A 21,515-nucleotide genomic window follows, 5' to 3' on the forward strand; every position below is an offset into this window, starting at 1 on the left:
ATAATATTCATAATTTGGTACAAATTGTAATGACACAGTTGCTTAATATAACAAACCTATTAATTTTAAATTAATATATGACCTATTATAATCAATTAATTGAATATAGTTTGCACAGCACAGAGAAAAATTTGTAAACTGCATTAATTGTAACTATATTTATGTGAGATAGTATGATTTAAATAGTTATTTAATACCTAAGAGTTAGTATTATATATAATGATGTAATCGCTAATAAAGCAATTCGAATAAAACAGAAAACGGTTATATTACTATTAACAATATAGCTGGAATTCACTATTGACAAATTTAAACTATACTATGTATAAAAGTAAAGCAATAGTCAGCATAATATAATCACTTATTTTGTAAATTTATTTATTAAATGTCAGTTGAAAATGACATAAAATTGTAATTATTTTCGATTTTAGTATGTAAATGTACATATCCTTAAAGTTTTATTTTAAATTAATTATAATATAGTTTAAAACAGTATAATGAATGCATTTAATTTGAATATAAAATATAATTTAGTCTCTAGATGTCGTAAAATTAGTATAATTACAATACTTATTGTAATATGCATACTATTATTTTATTCATGTAATTTTTTTTTTTTTTTTGGTGTACCATTTGAACATACATTTTTGTCAATAGTTATATTAATAACTAAATCAAAATGTATTTGTTATTAGTCAATAAGATAGTTATTAAAGCATCCGGTTTGGTTTAAAAAAATAAATGTATTTTTTTAATTATACTAATTATTATTGTGTGTTCTATAATACACATCTACGTATATAATTCATCACGAAAACCTAATTAACATAAAAATGTCACTTATGACGTATAACCATGGGTCAACAACTATTTTTCCAAGAAAACTGGACACGGTAACCATTAGTTTTGATTAAAGGTCAGTTTTTGTATTCTATAATAAACATACATATTCGTGTTATACGGATTAGCAAGGTAAGAATAAAAAACTCATTCCTGAGTATATGTATATATTATAATGATAATTGGGTTCATGCACAATCCACTTTAATAATTTTTAATTTTTTTATTAAGGGTAATAAAAATAATAATACCTAAACAGTTTTCCTTACTTATCATAATATTATTAACTTCATTAATGGCCGTTCAATTAAAATGTCGTGTTATGAGAAATATTTTGCGAGCTTCTGCATAAAATTTACCTATAGAATATTGTAGGTAATATATTATTTTAAATTTCTTCTGTTATTTCGTTATTTAGGTGAGGTGACAAAGGAAAATGAAAATGCAAGCGATAGAGTGCCTTTTCGAAAACAATTAAATTCACATAAAGCATTAATTCTATGACATTTTATGTCCCTAGAATCTAGATGATTATAAATATCCTGAGGGAACAATGCGGTTACGGTAGAAATTTAGATGCTTGACTTTTTAGGAAAGTTTAGTGAAATATTTTCATTACCATCCGATTGTCTGCATACGGTGTGTGGTGGACTGCGTATATAAACAATTGTTTCAAAAAAAAAAAAAAGTATAAATAAATAAATAAATAGTTAGAATACTTTTCTATAACGCATGCTTATGTCAATTGATTTAAAATTATGAAAATGAGAAAATTAGAAAAATATTTAAAAAGTAATATAGTTTATATTATGATTAAATTTCCTTATTTAATAGAAGTTTAAAAAAAAATAAATAGTTTTGAGCAATTTTTCAAATAATACAGTTAACGTTATTAACTATTTCATCATGAAAAATCATAAAGCTTTACTACAATATATTAATGGATTTATATAATTTTACAAAAACAGTTATTTTGTAAAAATCGTTTTAAACATCCTCGTTTTAAAATTGGCTGTTCAGTTTAATTAAATATTGTATTTTTATTTATTCTTGATTATTGAATATTTTTCTGTATAATTAAGCATCTTTATGATTAAAAGTGGAGCGATGGAAAAATTGATTTTATAATGATAGTATATTATTATATTATGTAATTATAAAAATGCTTTAATTTTTAATTTTTTGTTAAATTGTAGTCATTGGATCTAGTTAGTATTTTACTGTGAGGAAGGGGTCAAAAGGAAGAAAATTTAACCAGGAAAAAAATAACTAAAACAGAAAAAATAAAAAAAAAATATTATACATAAATATATATATTTTTTTAAATAAACGCAGATACAAAAAATATAAAGTTTTTACTATAACTTTCTATACTTAATTATATTTTGACTTTTTTGGAACTTTTTATAAAAATTAAAAATTTTAATTTATTTTCCATTAATATCGATTAAAACACTGAAATATTTAATACGAGGTTCCTTAGATCATTTAACTATTAAAGATAATGAAAGTAAACAAATGTATAATTTTTTTATAAACACTAAAAGTTAAAATTTTAACAAAATTTGTAATATTTTGAAAGTTTATAAATTATTTTTTAGTTATGTAGTACAAACATTTTATTTTCATTCTTAAGATTTAAAATTGCAATACGAGATTTTTATATGTTTTTCTACCTGTAATAATAATAAAAAAAAAGTTTTCCAGAAAGATAATGGTTTTACTTAATTAACACATGGAATAGTTTGAAAATATTATATTATAATATTATTATGTGTAATGTTTTTTTATTATAAATTTTATGTTAGTGTAATAAGTTTAAATAAAAACACCAATAATAATTGAACAATAAGTTTTATCAAAAAAATAAAAAAAAAATAAAAAAAAATAGTGTGTTAGTAGGCATAGGTATATGGTTGCCTAACAGGAGAAACTATTTTATGGAGGCCAGATAATTATTAATTGTTATGCAAGGCGTAGGTAAGTCACAATAAACCAAATTAGTAAACTGGAACTCCGTGTTCAAGCTTACATTTTTATCGGCAGTAATGGTTATAACTGCGTGGAATTCAGTCTGTCTGTACGCGATGAAGTTAACTGCTGCCGATATAATATTATAGCTCATAGACTTTTTTAAAAGATAGACAAACTATAATATTACAAAAATCTATAAAACAACAGATTGTGCCACTTTTTTTTATTTTTAAATTGCATTTAACCTACATAATTTTTGTTATTAACCAACAATTGAAATCTAAATAAACTATCAAAACTATTTTGAAATAAAAATTGAATTACAGACGATTGATGTAAAATAATTTTGAATAACCAATGAATTATTCACTTTATAATATGTGATATTTAAATATTAAACTGTGCTCAGACGGGTCACGTAAACATTGCGCAGTGTACCAATGCATTGGCATTTATCAGTAATAGATAACGAATAAAGTCAGACTCTCGAATTGTAAAAACAATATATAAGCTTATTTTCAAAACATTAATGGATGCTATTGCTAAACATTAGCCAAGTTCTAGAGGTATTTCAGTAATCGACTTTCTTTATTTCCAATGTAGGTGAATTAACCACTTGATTCCACAGTAAATATCTGTAAAATAATATGAATAACGGTTCATATTTGAACAGATAATTGAGATATATTATGTTATGCGAAAATATTTATCTTAAGATTTTTAGCCCATTCTAAGTGGCTTTCGATATAATATTTTTTTGATTCTACAACATGGCGTTCTTCGATATCTTATTATTTGTTTTGTAAATGTTCGTTTGGATTGATTTTCAATTATGATATTATAGGCGTTACGAATTTATGACTTCCGTTGCTTAAAGTGATACTTTTATATATTTATAATAATTAAATTCTTATGATTTTTATTCTCAGCGTTTTACCTTTACATAATGGAAGAAATCGATTAGCAATATTACAATTTCCCGAATAACAAAAATAAAGAAAGCTATATAAAATGTAATATAAATTTTGTTGAACCGTGTGAATTTATATTGAAATTACATTTTAAGTTGAATGGTATCACTTTGATTATTAAGGTGTATTACTATTGTTTTCAACCCTCCGTTTTCGGAAAAAAAAAAATGAATAAATAAATATTAACACAAATCAAACCATCGTCGCTTTTTTGGATGTTCAATATTATGAAATCGAATCTACAGGTTTCAGGATAAGCAATGGTGCTATTTTGAGATGTAATAGAATTTTGCTGGACTTCAAAGTACTTACTCAAAAATGAGATTATGTTAAGATAAAAGATTCGAAAATAAATTACGATGGGTAATAAAGCGTTTTTTGGAATAAAAGTCATATCAGCATAAATAAGTTTATATTTGCATTTAAAATAATCGAAGTACTATACTTACACTGTAAAGATTAATATTGTTTGTATTATCATTATTTTTTGACATCGTTCAAGAAATTTTAATTTGAAGGTTTCAACCGTCTCTTATCTTATCTGGTATATATATCGTTCCAGGATGCGTATTGTATATATTATGTTAAGTTTATTTTGCTCGTGTTAAAAATTTCAGACTGCTTTTCAGTGCATCATTATACGGTGGCACGGTGATAAACGTCTCATAGACATTTTGGAATATGATTAGTGGTATGTTTAAATTACTATAAACATAAAAAGACATTCCATTCCGTAAATGAATAATATTCGTATTGTATGGATATGTCCTTTATACGCTTAAAATGTATTAAAAGTTATTGAAGGGGTTCACATGATTATTTTTCTTAGATTTCATTTAACAACGTGGTCCTTATAGTTTGTGATAAACTTTATTGTATTTTGTGTACTAGATTAATAATGATTTTACATAGATTAAAATATTATTATGCATTTTGAATATATATAAAGATAAAGTTCACGAGTTATAAGCCATTTAGTATATCTTGAATGGACGACAGTTATAGCCTCTTCATAATAATTATTGTAATATTATTTTCTTTTCTGTTCAACTTAAGCTCTTCAACAATAATATTTACTTGCATCAAATTTTTAGACATTATTCCGTAATTTACATTTAGTAGCATTCTAGCAGTGTTTTTTTAGAAAAAGATTACTATTGGAATTTACACAAGAAGTATAAAAATTCGTATATCCAATTAATTTAAACAACCATTGTATCAATCTATTTTAGATTATTAACATGATCATATATTTGATAAAAAATATTTTATTTCTAAAAAATAACTTGAACATACCTATTTACTTTAACTTACGTTTAAGCATAATTTTAATGGAATAGAAATTATGTTATGATTTATAGTTTGTAGTATTAATAGTTTATATAAATTTAGAATAATATAAAAATTGTGTATATAATAATTTTAGTAAATTAATTTTAATCATTACATTGATGACATCATTTAGATAGCATTTCTTATAAGTTAAAAACTGTCTTATTTTATATCTGGTATCATAACGGTCACTAATGAATGTATACTTGATAGAAAATTATCTTACTATTTAAATGTCTATGTATATTAATAATCATATTCAAATTGTTAAAAAAAATTGTAAAAAAAAAAAAAAAAATAATAATATACCATTGTAAATATTAATAGATGTAGATAGCTAAGGCTAGAAAATCTTATTCTATCTTAAAAAAATATATCTACTTAAATATCAAAAAAGCATATTTTCAGAAATAAATATATTCTATATTTTGAGAGGTTTTAGTGTTTACTTACAATGTTTTTTATTTTTAAATTTAAAATAGCTATATGGTTAAGAGTTAAATAAAATTGTTTTCTAAAAACCATTAAACACTATTAAGTACACTTAATTTGTTTACTTTTGTGTAGTTTTAACTATAGAAATTTAATATAAATGAAAATAATAATACTAATTGTAGAAATTACTTATCAAGTATGATATGACAAATTGGTTAGGTGAAATTTAATTATGAATATATTTAAAAAAACTATTTGTTGGCAGGTATAAAGTATTTTTCTTCGCTTTTAACTTAGGTTCTTTTTTTTCATTATTGTTGACATAAGAATACGAGATATGTCTTGTCTTCAAGAAGACAAATTTCCAATGTTCTTGGTTTGTTTGATTTAGGGCGTTTTTGTTTACCATAGCCCACACTATATATTGTTGTTATTGTTTTTGTTGGCAGTACCAATGGTGTCGTAACCAGAAATCCTAGTCTTTTAAGTGTTAACATAATCCCCGAAGGACGAGTTTTTGGTCGAATTATCTAGTTAAGTTTCGTTGATAAGTCTAATTTTTTTTTCTTTTACTCTTTAACTAATATGATGACGATTGTATTCTATAGTTTAACTTACTCAATTACTAATAACGAGAATGTCCACAGATCTTCAAAATTACGACAGAGACGAGCATAATAGGTATATATGTAACAAAAAAATCTCAACATCAGCAATTATAATATAAAACGTACAATGAAAATACTGAATAACTTAACTGTTTTAAAAAATGTCCACAGTTTTTTAGAACATCAATAATATTAATTATAAGTCGTGAGACGTGAGTGATCTAAAATTGCAAATATATTTTAAATGCTTTATTATTATCTAAAATTACTCGATATTTGATAATCCTCAATATGTTTATATATATAAACACATTTTTTTATATGGTGATCTGCTCTAATTTAAATAATTTAATTGATACAATAATATACAGCACAAGAATAACAGAATGAAGAGACTTCCCAATGGAGATACTTCGTAAATATATAGATAAAATATTTTATTTTATCTAATCCCCCTATGTCATAGGAAAGACTAAATATTAGATTTTCTTATTTAGTACTGTATTGATAATGAATAGAACGTTTAAATGCAGAAATAATAACCCAATTAACTATAATAGAGAACTATATATTATAATATCAGAAAGAAGAGAATAATTTTAAATTAGATCGTTAAATATAATTGATTCATGGTATTTAAATATTTAAATTAAATTAAGTTTTAAGTATAAATATCTTGTGTGTTATTTTATTATTAAAAGTTTATTCTGAAATTTAGCCAAAATAAAAATGTATTTCCTAGATAAAAATGGATAAAAAGTTAAATAGTTTGTGCTAACAAATCATTTATTTTAAGTGATAAATTCGTAATACTATCACACTTCATTAATATTTTGATAAAATAGATCAACTTGCAAGTTTTTTATGTTGGTTGTTTATCTTTTTGTTTAAAATAAATAATAATATAATATATATATATATATATATCAAATGTTGAAACGTAAAACGTACTACTGAATCTAATACTTAAGTTTCTTTTGAATACGCTTTGTGTAATTTTACATCATTGATGATAGAAGTATTATAATTATAATATCCAAACGCTGTTAAAATTAAGCAGATAAAGAACTTCTAGAGCATGTATTATTTTCAGTCGTATTCAATGTTTTGAATAACTCAATATTCCCAACTCGAATGGAGCGAGAAAGTTTAAAATTAGATTACTCTGTAAGTCTACATACTAGAGAACTGATAAGTTAGCACAATATATTTGACTTACTATAGTAGCATAAATTCTAAAAATGTATTATATGATATGTGTGTGTGTGTGTGTGTACTATATATATTGTATGTATATAATATTTAGTTTTGCTATCAAAATAAATGTATATCTTAAAGTAGTCACTTATATACGAAATTATTTAAAATCTTTCTATATGATTGCTCATTCATTCACTGAAAGATTATAGTGTTCTATAAAATCGATTTTTTTCATAAATATTGAAAGTATTAATAAATTTGAAATATAACCAGAATATATCATTGATATTTTCTAAAATGTTTAACAAAAAAAAAAAAATAAATAAAAAAATACTCATTAAATTTGATTTCTTATATTATAACTTTGCAGATTATTATTATTATCTGATATTTTTATTCTGATTTTATATAATCTTAAATTTAATCGGTAATAACTTTATCACTGATTCAATAAATAGTAAATAATAATGATACATATTATGTCGGTAATTATGATACGTAATGTAAGTATAAAATGGTCATTTAATTGTTTAATTTTATAAAACAAAAACAAATTCAATTATATAAAGGGATCGACTCATTTGATAATACCATATAAAAATGTATCTATTAGGTTTGACTCACTGTCAAGTCAATGGTAAAAAAAAAATATATGTTTTATACAAAAAATATTAAATTTTTAAATTATTTAATATGAATGTATAATTTAATACTATAAATGATTCACTATTTTTATGGATACATATTAGTTTTATAAGATATTTTGGTCATAAAAATCGTATACTCAGAAAATGTTTAGTGCATATATGAGTATACGCTATTATTTTGAAATTTCTTAATGTATTAATTTCACAGCTCCGCATTATAGCACACTACGTTTTACGGCTAACGGATTATTCACTACAAAGAAATTGCACAGATTTATTGGGATACGTGCAAGCGTCTTCACATTTTACGTTTCGATATTTTTTTTGTCGTGTTTTGTTTTGTTGTACGTTTTAAAAGGTGGACTACGTTTGTGTTCCCTTGATTTTTTATAACGACGCTGTGCAACGCAGGTGTTAAGTTTATTGGCCAGTTATCATAGTTTTCGTACAACATTTCCTAAACTCCTGTTGAGTTCCACATTCCGTTCACATTGCACTACTAACATTCGCCCACGCCCCTTTACGGTTGGACCACAAACATGTCTGAATTTCGGCCAAATTCACAATATGTCGACCAACCGTAAAAATAAAAAAAAATAAATAAAGGTATTTATCTAAATAGGTAGTTAATGTTGTCGTATCGTAAAACACTATTCTACGTACATAATATATAGTATAATATATATAAATATTATGTATATGCGTGTAACAACTAACAAGTACCGTTATTATTTGCGATCGGACTAATATAATATAACATTTTCACCACTAGCTTCAACTCAGATACTGTTATCCCAAATTTGGGGTCCAGATTTAAATCGAAAAGGGGTACGTGTAACGATTGCAGTCTATAATTACTTTTTATCTATAAATTACTCTTTAGACAGGACTCGACTAATAAGCTGAGTTTGAGAAATGGCGAGTGGGGACGACTCCTGACTTAAAGTTTTTCCGCATACGACCTGGTAATATATAATAATGACTGATGTTATTTGGCCGGAGTGAGTGATATGAATAGAAATGTGACGGAAAAAACTCCTCGACGATCCGCACGGCCATCAGCAAACATCCACACTTATAGCACGTCGACACACCGTAACCGAACCGGTGACCCTCATATTCTTTATATATATCGTCATATTATATTATCTGTCTTGTATCGATATATGATATATCTATTTATTTATATTATATATTTTACTTGAATAAGATAACCCTGATCTCCAGCGTTAATATTACATAACGATATCGAGTACCCAGGATCTCTTTAATATAAACATAGATTTTCCATAGGGAACATATCGAACGGTAGCGACCCGCAAAAAAGGGGACTTTACATGTGTACGTATTTGTCTACATATGCATTGTTTCGTGTAAGTTCTTACCTCAGCTGAGTCTTGATAGAGATTACAATTCGGACACAAGTCTTCGATGTAACAGTCCACACACCAACCGATCACCGCAATTATGACGGAAAACCAGACGATCATTTCACCTGAAATTGGGCTTAAAATTAGATATGTTTGATTTTAAATATATAGGTATATTGGATAAGATCCAAATATAATATTTTATATATACTATAAATATTCAAATTAAAAACATTTTAAGTACATTTTTATTTTATTCAAATACAATTTCTACACGAAGAAAAACAATCTTTACTGTGAATGGTTTATTATTATTTTAAATATCTACTAGTATTAAATTATAGAATGTTAATATGTAGTAAAAATGATAATTATTTTAGGCAAACAACAGTAAATAAATGAAAGGATATAATTAAACATTAATAATAAGGCATTTCATTGTAATTTATGATGCTACAATGTTTTTTATGAGTGTTTGTAAATATTCATTTTTATGTATTTTTTAAGTATAGTTAAATAAAAACATTAAATGCAGTACTAAAATTCTAACCTTCATAAATTTGCATACGAAGTTTATTTAATTTACTGTAAATTGGTTTAATGAAATTCTAAAAGTGTAATTATAATAATTAATTTCAAAAACATTATTTTTCGTAATGCATGGTAAAAGTACAACTTATATAATTTATTTTATATTTTTAATATAATGTTAATTTGTATTGTTTTAGTTATACATATTTATTTAGCGTTCAACTTTAGATATTTTAACGCAGTTTTTTAACAGAATAGCATCTATAATAAGACTTAACATTTTATCTTAAAATTACTGAAAAATATTACTATAACACAAAGCGAATGTAATTAATGAAATAGTAAATATTGTTTAAACAAACATAAAATAATAATGTAATACCTATGTTCTTCACATATTTTCCGACTAAATTACAATATATTATTTTAACAAATTTTGAATACCTTCATTAAATTTTAAATTAACATTCATATTATTCATAAGAAAAAGATTTGTTACACACACACACGACACACAAACATATATATATATATTTCTTATTTAATGATAATATTAAAAATATGTGTGAAAATAGTGAAATAAATAAGAGAAAAGTTTTTTTTTACACTTGTAAATCATGCAAACATATTTGATGCTTTAAGTGATAAGCATCAAGTTATGGAAAATACAATTTTTTTTTAAAAAAACATAAATACTTAAAACCATTAGAATTACTTGTCGACAAGAAAGTGGAAACTATGATGTATCAGCTGATTAACGACTAAAATAACTTAAAGTCTGAAGAAAATTGAACTTAGACAATTACGATGAAAATAATAATTATAACTTATAAGTTATAACACTCGATGAACGTTCATACATCTACACAACGATAAAATAATTCGCATTATTGCTAGTGTTTTTATGATTGTCAAATGTATGTTTATTGTGGATAATCTGAGGTAGTTATAATATCATGTTATATTCCGTATAATATTTTACAACAGTTTTTTTCCATCACATTATCTAATCTTGTACAATCCAAACATATATTAGAATATCTCCCAAATATACAAAAAATTAAAATAAAAAAAATCATTAAAATAACACACGTTTACTTTATTATGGAAAACAATGCATTTGACCTGATAGGGAGTGGTATAAATATTAATTGCGATTGGAAGATGGTTATCCCAAATTTGCATTAATAACGGTGTTTTTTTTTAAATGGTTGTGTATCAGTTAACTTAAAAAACAAAAAATTAGTAAGTATCATCTTTTATTTTTTATTTTTAAATAAGAGTAACAATTGTCAAAAGTACTTCCACAAACTGGCATGCAATAATTGTACCGATTAAAGGTAAAATAATAATTGACACGATTGGAAAATGGTATCAATTATTGAGTTGATTGATGTTATTAAACGATAATAAATTGGTATTCGTCAATTGTGCATAATATTGAAAAATATTAATATATTTTTATTCTTGGTAAAGTGGCAAAACAGTTGACAGTTATATTATATGAATTTATCAACATTTTTTTTTTTTTTGAATTCAGAAGTATCAAAAGTATAGGTCTTTATTTATATTTAGTATTTACTAGTATTTTATATGTTTTTATAGATTGACGTTCGTAAACTACTAGTATCAAATTATGGTGCATACGTAATTTATTTTTTTACTTGACTGCATATTACACGCATTTTTACTGAAATTTAAATTTGACAATTACCTAATTTTGTTTTAAATAATTAAAATTTATAATCTATTTTTCATAATGTAATTATTGATGAATAATAATTTATTTCATTATAAATTCAATGATGAAATATATGTACCTATAGATACATTACATTGGTTTTAAATGCTCGGTGTAATATTTATAAAGACTAAGGATAATATAAAATAAATTAAAATATAAAACAATTTTTTTTGTCTTTTCTAAATCAAAAGATTTATCGGACGTCCATGCCAAATAATTAAAATTACTTACATCGAATCAAACAATATATTTACTGTTGACATTTATATAACAATTAACTACCTATGCTAATTAAACAGAAATAAGGTAATGCAATAAGAACACATTTTTTAGAATAATTAATAAATAAATATTATTTCTAGACGTTTCAAGTGTAAAACTGTATAAAAATAAACATTACTGGTAAAGAATAATTGAAAGAAATCTGTGCTTCGATTTTTCACGAGACACCATTTTGCACGTTATTGCGGTTCATCTGTGTCGCAGAATATTTTGGCGATATTAATATTATATGATATGCAAGGATATGCGCCTCATCATTTTAATCCATTTTACGGTCGCGCGGAGACGGAAATAATTCGGTTTTAATCGGAACCGTCTATGGCTTCACGGATGGGGATTTGACAAAAGGGGAATAGGCCGAGAAGATTGCTTTTCTCGAACTCTGCCATCCATCCACCAGTCGCGTAGTTTATTTATATTGGCAATATTAATCCCGGATATTTTTCTTGTACTTGGAAAACGGCTGGCCGAGTGAGGTGGCGGCAGACTTCAGCAGGGCTGGGACATGTTTTATCAAAGATTCCGCGAAGGTAGAATACAAATATTTCCGTGGTGCGCGCGTGTCTACGGTAGCAGTAAAATGGGATTTAATAGTATCGGCACTGCAGCGATGATTTCGATCTCCAGTTACCTCTCACAAACGATTTGACCGCAAAAAAATCATAACGAAATAATAAAAACGAATTATCGTTACCGTGAATTTTCACTGATTTTTTTCTTTAATATTTACAATGGTTCGATAGAGTTTACGCCGATCGATCAAATGGAGGGTGGTGGATTTAATATTTATACGACACCGATGACTACTACTATAATGTATTTATTGACACTCTTCGAAGTGTGCGTAGATGACCGGAAAAAAAATTCAAACGACATTTTCGTCACCGTACTAATTTCAATCAAACAATAGTTTACCACAGCTTCATAATTATGCTTGTATATTCGTTCGAATTTCGATTTTTGTAAGTATTTAAATTTTAAATGAGCAGTTGAGTGGAGTGGTATGAGGGTATAGATAAAATTTTGGTCCATAACTCCGCTCGTCTAAAATTAAAATATTTATAAATTATTAAACTACTTGTCCTAAATTTGAATTTCGGTAGTTCAAAATACTCTAAATAATGTTTTAAAATATGAAATTAAAAATTAAATTTATCATTCAAACGAGTAAAAACTAAAAAAATAATATTGATACAATGTAATAAAATGAATAAATATTTATTTATTTTTCAAAACTATTGTTTTATACTGCATTTATGTATGTAAAAAATTTTTTTTTAAAATGTTAATGTTTTTTTTTTTTAAATAATGAATGTTTAACGTTAAATGGGTAACTCCGCATATTGCAAGTATGTACGTGACTAAATAAACTTATCTGACAGTTGTAATTACCCAAGACACTCGTAATTTAAAAAATATTGTTACGTTCGATGTTGTATTATGTTACGATAAAATATGTATAAAATAAATATTAATTTGCACCAAAATATGCATAACAATTGATTTTATAAAATGCTGCTTAACGTAAATTTTTTTTGTTTAAAAGTTGATTTTATTGTCATTTCGAGTACGATAAAATACATTATTAATCACACGGGATACTATTCGGTAGTTAATCGTTTTTCCCCTTATATTTTTGATCACGTGTATTATAGTGTATACTGTATAGGTAATATTTATTGTTCATGGCCACACATGATGTACGTTTTAAAATTGGCACACACATATATCATTATAATTATATATATATAATATATATGCAAAGTTATATAAATTTATATATTTAATAGTTTACTACATTTGTTGTTAAAACGGTGTAAAATAATTAACAAAAAATGTATGCAAAATAATAAAATTCTTAAAAGGTGGCGCTGCGTGATATGTATATGCATAATATGAGTATATACATAATAATTGAATCCAAAATAGGACTGTATAGATTTATATTATTAAAATATTCTTGGACACTTTTAGTAATCATACCATACATGTCATAAAGTATAAAGTACAATTTATAATATGAATTACTGCATGTGTGTGTGTGTGTGTGTGTGTGCATATGTATATATTGTATGTTGCAAGGATCTAATTATTTTTCTATAGGCTTTCGATAGACTTTGATCAGAAGTGGTGTAGTGTAAAACTATTTAATCGATTTAATCACTAATCAAAGTAGAATTAACCTGTTAGCCTACTAGATAATTGTCATGATAGTTTTAAAACTTTTATTGTAAATTGGTGAATAACAAAATAAAAGAAGTTACTCTTTTCAGCTAAAATGTGTCATTATATTTTTAACCAGTAAAGTTTTCTTTAAAATTTGAAATTAGAATAATTCAACAACTAAATAACTTTTTTCAATTAAATTAAATTCATTGTATTCAAATAAAATTATTTTTATTATCAAAACAATTACATACAGGTATAACTTACTATAAAAAAATTTAAATTAAATAATTTGCAATAAAATGTTATGAAATAATATTACTTTATACTATACGTCAATGCTATGATATTTTCTACTAATTTTAAAGCCTCAAATGTAATCTTTTTTTTTTTTTGTGGGGAATAAAAATAAATGCATTTGTTTCATATAAACAATGTACTAGCCACCTTATCAGTTTAAGTCTGTAAACTATACCTATAGAACAATGCCAAAATGTTCTACCATATTATTCTCCTCTTATCTAATTTATATACATATATATATATCATGTACGGGAAACCAATTAAACGTAATCGCGGTCACCAAAACTACTAACACATTGTAAGAAATGACAATAAAAACTTATTATGAAAGTAATTTGTATATTTTTACTTAATTTCTCACGATACACATTATTTTCAAGTAAAAATTTGAATTATTATAATGCCAAAACTTATCGAAATGTATAGGAGAAAGTGTTAATTGTGTTAAAAGTTTTTGAAAATTATTAGTTTTTAAAAGCTACTAAAAAACTATATGTCACAATTCATTGGAAGTGTATTGAGCGTATGTGTGCTGCCAAATTATATTTAAATCAAACAAATATAATTTATTCCGAAAAAAAAAAATGAATATACAAAAATCGTGAGCCGTATGTAAGTAGTTAAATTAATCTTTATAGTTTATACGGTTTGTACAATAAAAATTGAAGTAGGTTTTCATAGTTCACTAAAAATAATTATTAAGCAATAAAAATATAAAATAAATATTATTAACGCTATAAGTAAAGAAAAACATAAGACAATTCTGTTTACTCTAGTTGTATCTCTGGAGTACATTAACCAGATCGACATAAACCAGGTGACAAAGTAAACTGAACGTTCTTTTTTTATTATTTAGTGACATAGTAAAATATTTTATTGTAATTTATTGTTATATACATTTTACGTTATTATTGTAAATAGATTAATTATATACTGAAGTATACAAGTTTTGGCCAAAAAGTAGGCCGTAAAAATGTTTACATAAAGAAAAACGTGATTTATTCAATGATTAACGTTCATATATTTTATTATTTTACTTTTATAGAACTACGATTCAATAATTTATTATGTTAAATTTCTTTTTTTTTAAATTTTATACGGATACAAATTGCGGATCCTTTCTACTCACGCTATTAAATACTTAAACACGATTTCCCTTCATTATACCAGAATTCCAGTAAAATCAGCTACCCGATATATTTACGGAATTTAGACAATAAACGAACACGACATGCTAAATATCTTTGTAAGTAAATTTAATAATATACATACGGTTGATCTTTTATTACCTGATATCATTGTAGTTACAGTATTTTTCTAAAGTTTATATAAATTAGTTTTTTTTTTTCACAACAATTTATATCATGCCGTTTTTAAGCTTTAAAATGTTTATATTTTTAAATGACTAACAATTCGTATTTTTTTTTTTTTATATTAAAAATAGAAAATAATTTACAGAATTTAAATATAAAAATCATACAAAACCGTTAAAAGTATTTTAAAATATAAATGTTTATCACATCTATAACGTATTATAGTATAATATTATTTGAGATATTGTGTTATAATGACTTGAAATTATATAGAAAATAAAAATAATTTTTCAAAAATTCAGATTTACCGAGAAAATAACTGTGTAACTAATGAAATAAAAGAACCCCCTTGTATGTTAAAGATTTTGCACATTCTAACCTTTCGCGTTTGTTACACAGCAAAAGAGAGATGCCATAATAATTACTACATTTAGACTTGTCCGCCATGATGGAGTACGTGAATAGATCTATCACGAGAACCATCTTATTACTTATTAGTATCATTGTTCAGGTCGCCTATCGCGTATAATACACGCAAGCTGCTAATCTCGTGTATGTACAATATACTCGTTCATATTCTCCTATTCTCCAGTATGATTCGCGGAAAATGTTTTGTTTGGTCCTTCCATTTGTACGATTTCAATTTGCGACGATGATAGCATATGATGAAATATCTGAGCTACATTATTTATCCACTGCAGTCATACAGTAAAATATGTTCATTTAATTTTACGCGTTTTCGACGTCAAATGTACACAACGTATTATATACAACGAGTTATCCCGGTATACATCATAGCAACATAATATCTAAACACTTTTCGTTTCCGATGTAGAGCTTTTCAACTGTGAGTATATGGCATTGTTATTTACTCATGCAATTAATTAGCACAATGTATAGTGAAAACTTCTGTAATTATTTTTTACGTCGATGGAATAAATAAATTATGTAATAACTTAGGTAAATTTTAGAGTATATAATATTAAGTATTTTATTAGTTATTAAACTATAAATGTTTTTAATTTCCACGTTAAATTGGTTTTCAAAATATATTTTGTATTATAATTAAATATATTGAATTCGGATTATTAACATTTTTATAAAATAGTTATGTCTACAATACAAAACGTAAAATATTCTTTATGTTAGTCGCATACGTCATGTTTGTGAAATGTATAATAATTGCTGTATTTGCTGTTATCTTGTTATTTTTAAATGAAAGAAAAAATTAGTATAAATTATTAAACAACCATCATATTTTAGATTTTATGCAATTTATATTGATTTAATATTAAATTATTTATTACTTATTTACGGTATATTGAAGTCGATAATATAATATTTAATTCAATACTCAATGTCAATGAAATGTAACACGATGTTATGTGTATACGATTTCACTCCCTGTATAACTACCAATATACCAATGGTGGTATTATTGATTCATAATATTGGACAATAATATAATTATTAAAATGCACAATTAATCAGGACATCAATGGTACATTTAAATGTTGAAATGCATTATAATAATATTAATGTACATTATTTAATAATAAGAGTTCAATATAAAAACGGTCACGGTAGAATTATAAGAATTGATATTTTAATAGCTTTTTTAGCATATTATGTACCTGATACTGAAATATAAATGTATTCTTCATAATAAATAATAATGAAAAAATGTACAGCTTAAATTAAAAACTCTTAAAGTTAAATACTTTATTGAAAAAGTATAATAGTGATTATAATTATTTTAGAATAATATTCAATAATAAATAATTGTACATAATTAATTTACAAAATGTTTGAATATTCAAAAGTTTGTAACCAAGTATTAAAAATGATAGGTGAGAAATAATGTATGTATAATATTTTGTTTATTTACACGAAAATTTAAGATTTCAGAAATATCATAAGAGGATCTTGTATGATGGTAGGTATTAAATTATATTCAAAATACTGTCTAGGTCTAGTGATAAAAAATATATTTCATTATTGGTCAAATTAATTATGAAAACTCAAATTTCTTATTGTCATTAATGTAACATTTTTAGATGCCCTATTTCATATTAGGTATTTAATTCATATAATATTTTAATATATTTTAATTAAATGAATATCTCGAAAAAAATGTGCATAATAAATTATCAATATAACGTATATTATGCATGAAAATACTGTTATCGGTAAAGCGGTAAAAAAATTGATATTTATTTTTTTACAATTAGTTTATATTTTTCATAAGAACGTAATATAAAATATACATATAAAATAATTACCATAAATTATTGATTGAATGATATTATTATAGAGTCCAATTATTATGCATTTAAAATTGAATCCACTATCTCTGTATTATTATTATTATTATTATTGTTCATTTTTATTGAAAAATAATGGTCTAAAGTACCTACCAAGTATCTATACATTAACAATTTTGTATCAAATATAATAATTATAAAATATACTATACCTATGGTTTATAAATACATGTTTGAAATAATTTAAGTGCTGCTTTACAAAAAAACAAACAAAACTTACAAATTGGCTATTAATAACTCATGGGAAATTTTAAAGATCACACGAATGGTACAAAGTTGTTACTGTTTTCACACAATAAAAAGAAATAGACTTTGTGTATTTTCTAACTAAATCATTTTGTGTAACTCATAATATTCTCAAACAATTATTTAAGTTTTACCAGAATGCAATAGTTGAATAAATTATTTTTAGAACCATAATAACATTAATAACTGTCAATTAAAATAAAAATACAACATGACGATAATGTAATAGAATATAATAAAATGTAATATCATATGATTGTAAATTAAACTATTACATAATGCGGCTGTGCTTGTACATTAACGGATAAGAGACTAAGTATTTATGTATCAAATTTATTTATTGAGATCATTAGATAGTATCGAGTTATTTATACTGCCAAACATTATTGGTTACAAATAGAACAAGTAAGAAGAAGAAAAAATAAAAATAAACTATTTCTTACCAAGTTATATTAAATTACTGAAAACAAACATTTTTAAATGCACAATATTATACGTAAAAAATCCTCATAATGTTTTATAGTCAAATAAGCTTCAATATGAGAAAAAATACTATCAGGAGTAAATTTTAAACATTTCTCTTATTAAATTATATGCTTTTTGTGACTTGGGTCATTGATATATTTATAGGCGTTTTTGTGAATTATAGATATCGATTTTGAAATTTTCACATGGCTTGTTTATATTTCTACCGTGAACGTATAGTAAAGTATATATTATTTGTTTTTCTTAAGTCACAATAAAATTATGACTAATGAATATTGGCACATTTTTAAATTAAATTTAAATTATTTTATTCAACAATATTATTATGTATAAAGTGGTAAATTTTTAAAAGTTTTAGAAATTGTACAATTTCTTCAGTTTTGTCAGAGTCTAGTATCAAAAATGCATATAAGTTGTTCAGGATTTTTATTTTTTTCATTAAAACGTTCATATATTCACGATAGTCCATAGAGTAATTTGACAGTGATAATTTCTTCGCATGTCAAATGTTTGGTTTATAAGTCTTGACGTTTAATTAAATATGATTTAAAGTACTTTATTTTATTTGGTACAAACAGTAACTATTATTTTACTAAATATTTTGTTAAAATTGAATTTTAGTGCTAAGTGTTATCATAATTTTTGCACCATCCGAAATATTCCCGGTTAGTTTCCGTTGGATTTGCATTAAATGTACAAAAATACAATTTATAAATGTCTAAAAAAAGTTTTAGTATAATTTAATGATTCATGGTTTATTGATTATACGACTTTTATTAGTTGTACGTTTCTTAAAAAATTTTGGTCAAAATATTTAATTGAAAAAAATCATCTTAAAAACAATTAATGAACAAATAAACATCTAACCAAATCGGGCTATCTTTCTGCCAGTTATTATTCTTATCACTGTCGTTTGTTATTATTATCATTATTATTATTCATTCAATGTATTATTTTCACAACGCTTTGTTCTAGGTCAAAATAACATAACATCACGACTGCATTTTGAATAATTACTTATGTAGTCATATAGAAAGGCTCGGAACTTGTATTTTCTTATCATGAAAGTTAAAATGAACTCCTTGTTGTATTATTTGTTAAGGTTTTTACATCTCATGCATCAGCAAGAAAATAGTGAATGATTTCAGATTCGTTTTCAAGGAATCTGTTATAATTTATTCACTCATGATTGTATGCATATAGAATTTGAGAATTTTCATACGAGTCTCAGCGGCCACGCTTATGCTTTAGAATTTTGTCGATATGAATAATATCTAAGCGGCTAAAAATCAGTTTGAAGTAATTTTGTTTGATGTCACTGTTGTTGTATTGAAAAATTGGCAACAGTAAAAAAAGAAGACGAAAGGAAACATCTGATAAATTGATCCAATGGAAAATAGTTTTAAAATAGAAAGTATACAATAATTATATACACGATATCTATAGAGAAAATCTATATTCATAATTTAATTTAAAACGCTCTGGTGATTCGTTTTAAATGAAGTAAAGATTTTAATTAATTTGACTTGTTTTTATCAAATCAGAATCGACGGTCCCCGGTTTTTCTGATTGTTTTAAACAATTCGTTAATTATTTAATCGAGGTGTTTGCCAGATTTAATTAAATCGCGAAAGATATACACAATGTTTAATATAAAAGCCTCGAGTCACTGTTATTGTTCTGATGATTAAAAAATCTGTGACTTAAGTTAAGCACTGTTCATTTTTCGTGTTTATACGATGATGTTTTTGTTCGATCACAAATGTCACAAACTATGAATATAAATCTGTAAATTACCAACGAGACACTATGAAAATAAATGTATATCGCACCAGTCTCATACGTTATGGAAAAGAAAAAAAATAACATACATACGATTGATTTCATTTAGTATATTATACGTAATACTATCGAGACATAGACGTGACATGCATTTGTAAGTAGAATAATGGATTACGTAATATTATAGTTACAAACTATTAATGGTTTTGACATATAATCATAATTTATAAATATTATACTAGCTAGATTCACTATACTTAAAACACTCATTACTTTAAAAATGTTTTGAAGAATCGTTTTTATATCATTTAAAGACATTATAAATCAAAATTTTTGAAAAAAAAAGTATTGTACTCCTTACTATTTATAATTATTACTAGTTTTTATTGTTTTGAAAGATAACTTTTTAATTAATTATTAATAAATATATTAATTTAATATGAAAAAATTGAATTTCGATTGTTTAGTTCTTTATAACTTATAATAATATGTAAATATTTATAAATTAAAGTGACTCAACAAGGATACTTTACAAATTGTTAATTACTACTGCGGTTTTAAGAACTTTACATTCTTATTATTAATATACTATACAATTAAGTACCTATTAATTCAAATTAAATTTTATATTTTGAATTTATCAGAATAATATTTTATTTCGATAAATAAAATACAAATTACGTATCTAATCGTTCAAATAAATGTGAACAAATATAAAAATGTATTTCATTAAAAATAGTAAACATGTCACTTTTTTTCACAATTGTAGTAATGACTATAAATTATGTGATACAAATATTTTCAAAAATTTTAATATTTGTTAATATATGAGTTTAATTTTAAGACATTAGTGTATTTATGGGAGTGAGAATTGATATGGAGGATAGTTATCCCTTTGATTTTTTTATTTTACTGATTTAAGTAAATATACTGTTAAATATAAGATATATAAGATATGGTG

At 24.3% G+C, this 21,515-nt stretch overlaps 1 protein-coding gene across 2 annotated transcripts in view; it reads right to left on the reverse strand.

The window, feature by feature from the left end:
* The window catches only part of LOC112602277 (WNT1-inducible-signaling pathway protein 2), a 270,812-nt gene that overhangs the window by 91,705 nt on the left and 157,592 nt on the right, over positions 1–21,515 (reverse strand). For both annotated transcript variants that reach the window (XM_025350266.1, XM_025350265.1), the window contains exon 2: positions 9,393–9,502. In XM_025350266.1, the coding sequence (XP_025206051.1) occupies positions 9,393–9,502 (110 nt within the window). The remainder of the gene's footprint in view (positions 1–9,392; positions 9,503–21,515) is intronic.

Source organism: Melanaphis sacchari, unplaced genomic scaffold (assembly GCF_002803265.2).
Source record: "Melanaphis sacchari strain LSU unplaced genomic scaffold, SCAv2.0 Contig85_pilon_pilon, whole genome shotgun sequence".
In the NCBI taxonomy this organism is placed as follows: domain Eukaryota; kingdom Metazoa; phylum Arthropoda; class Insecta; order Hemiptera; family Aphididae; genus Melanaphis; species Melanaphis sacchari.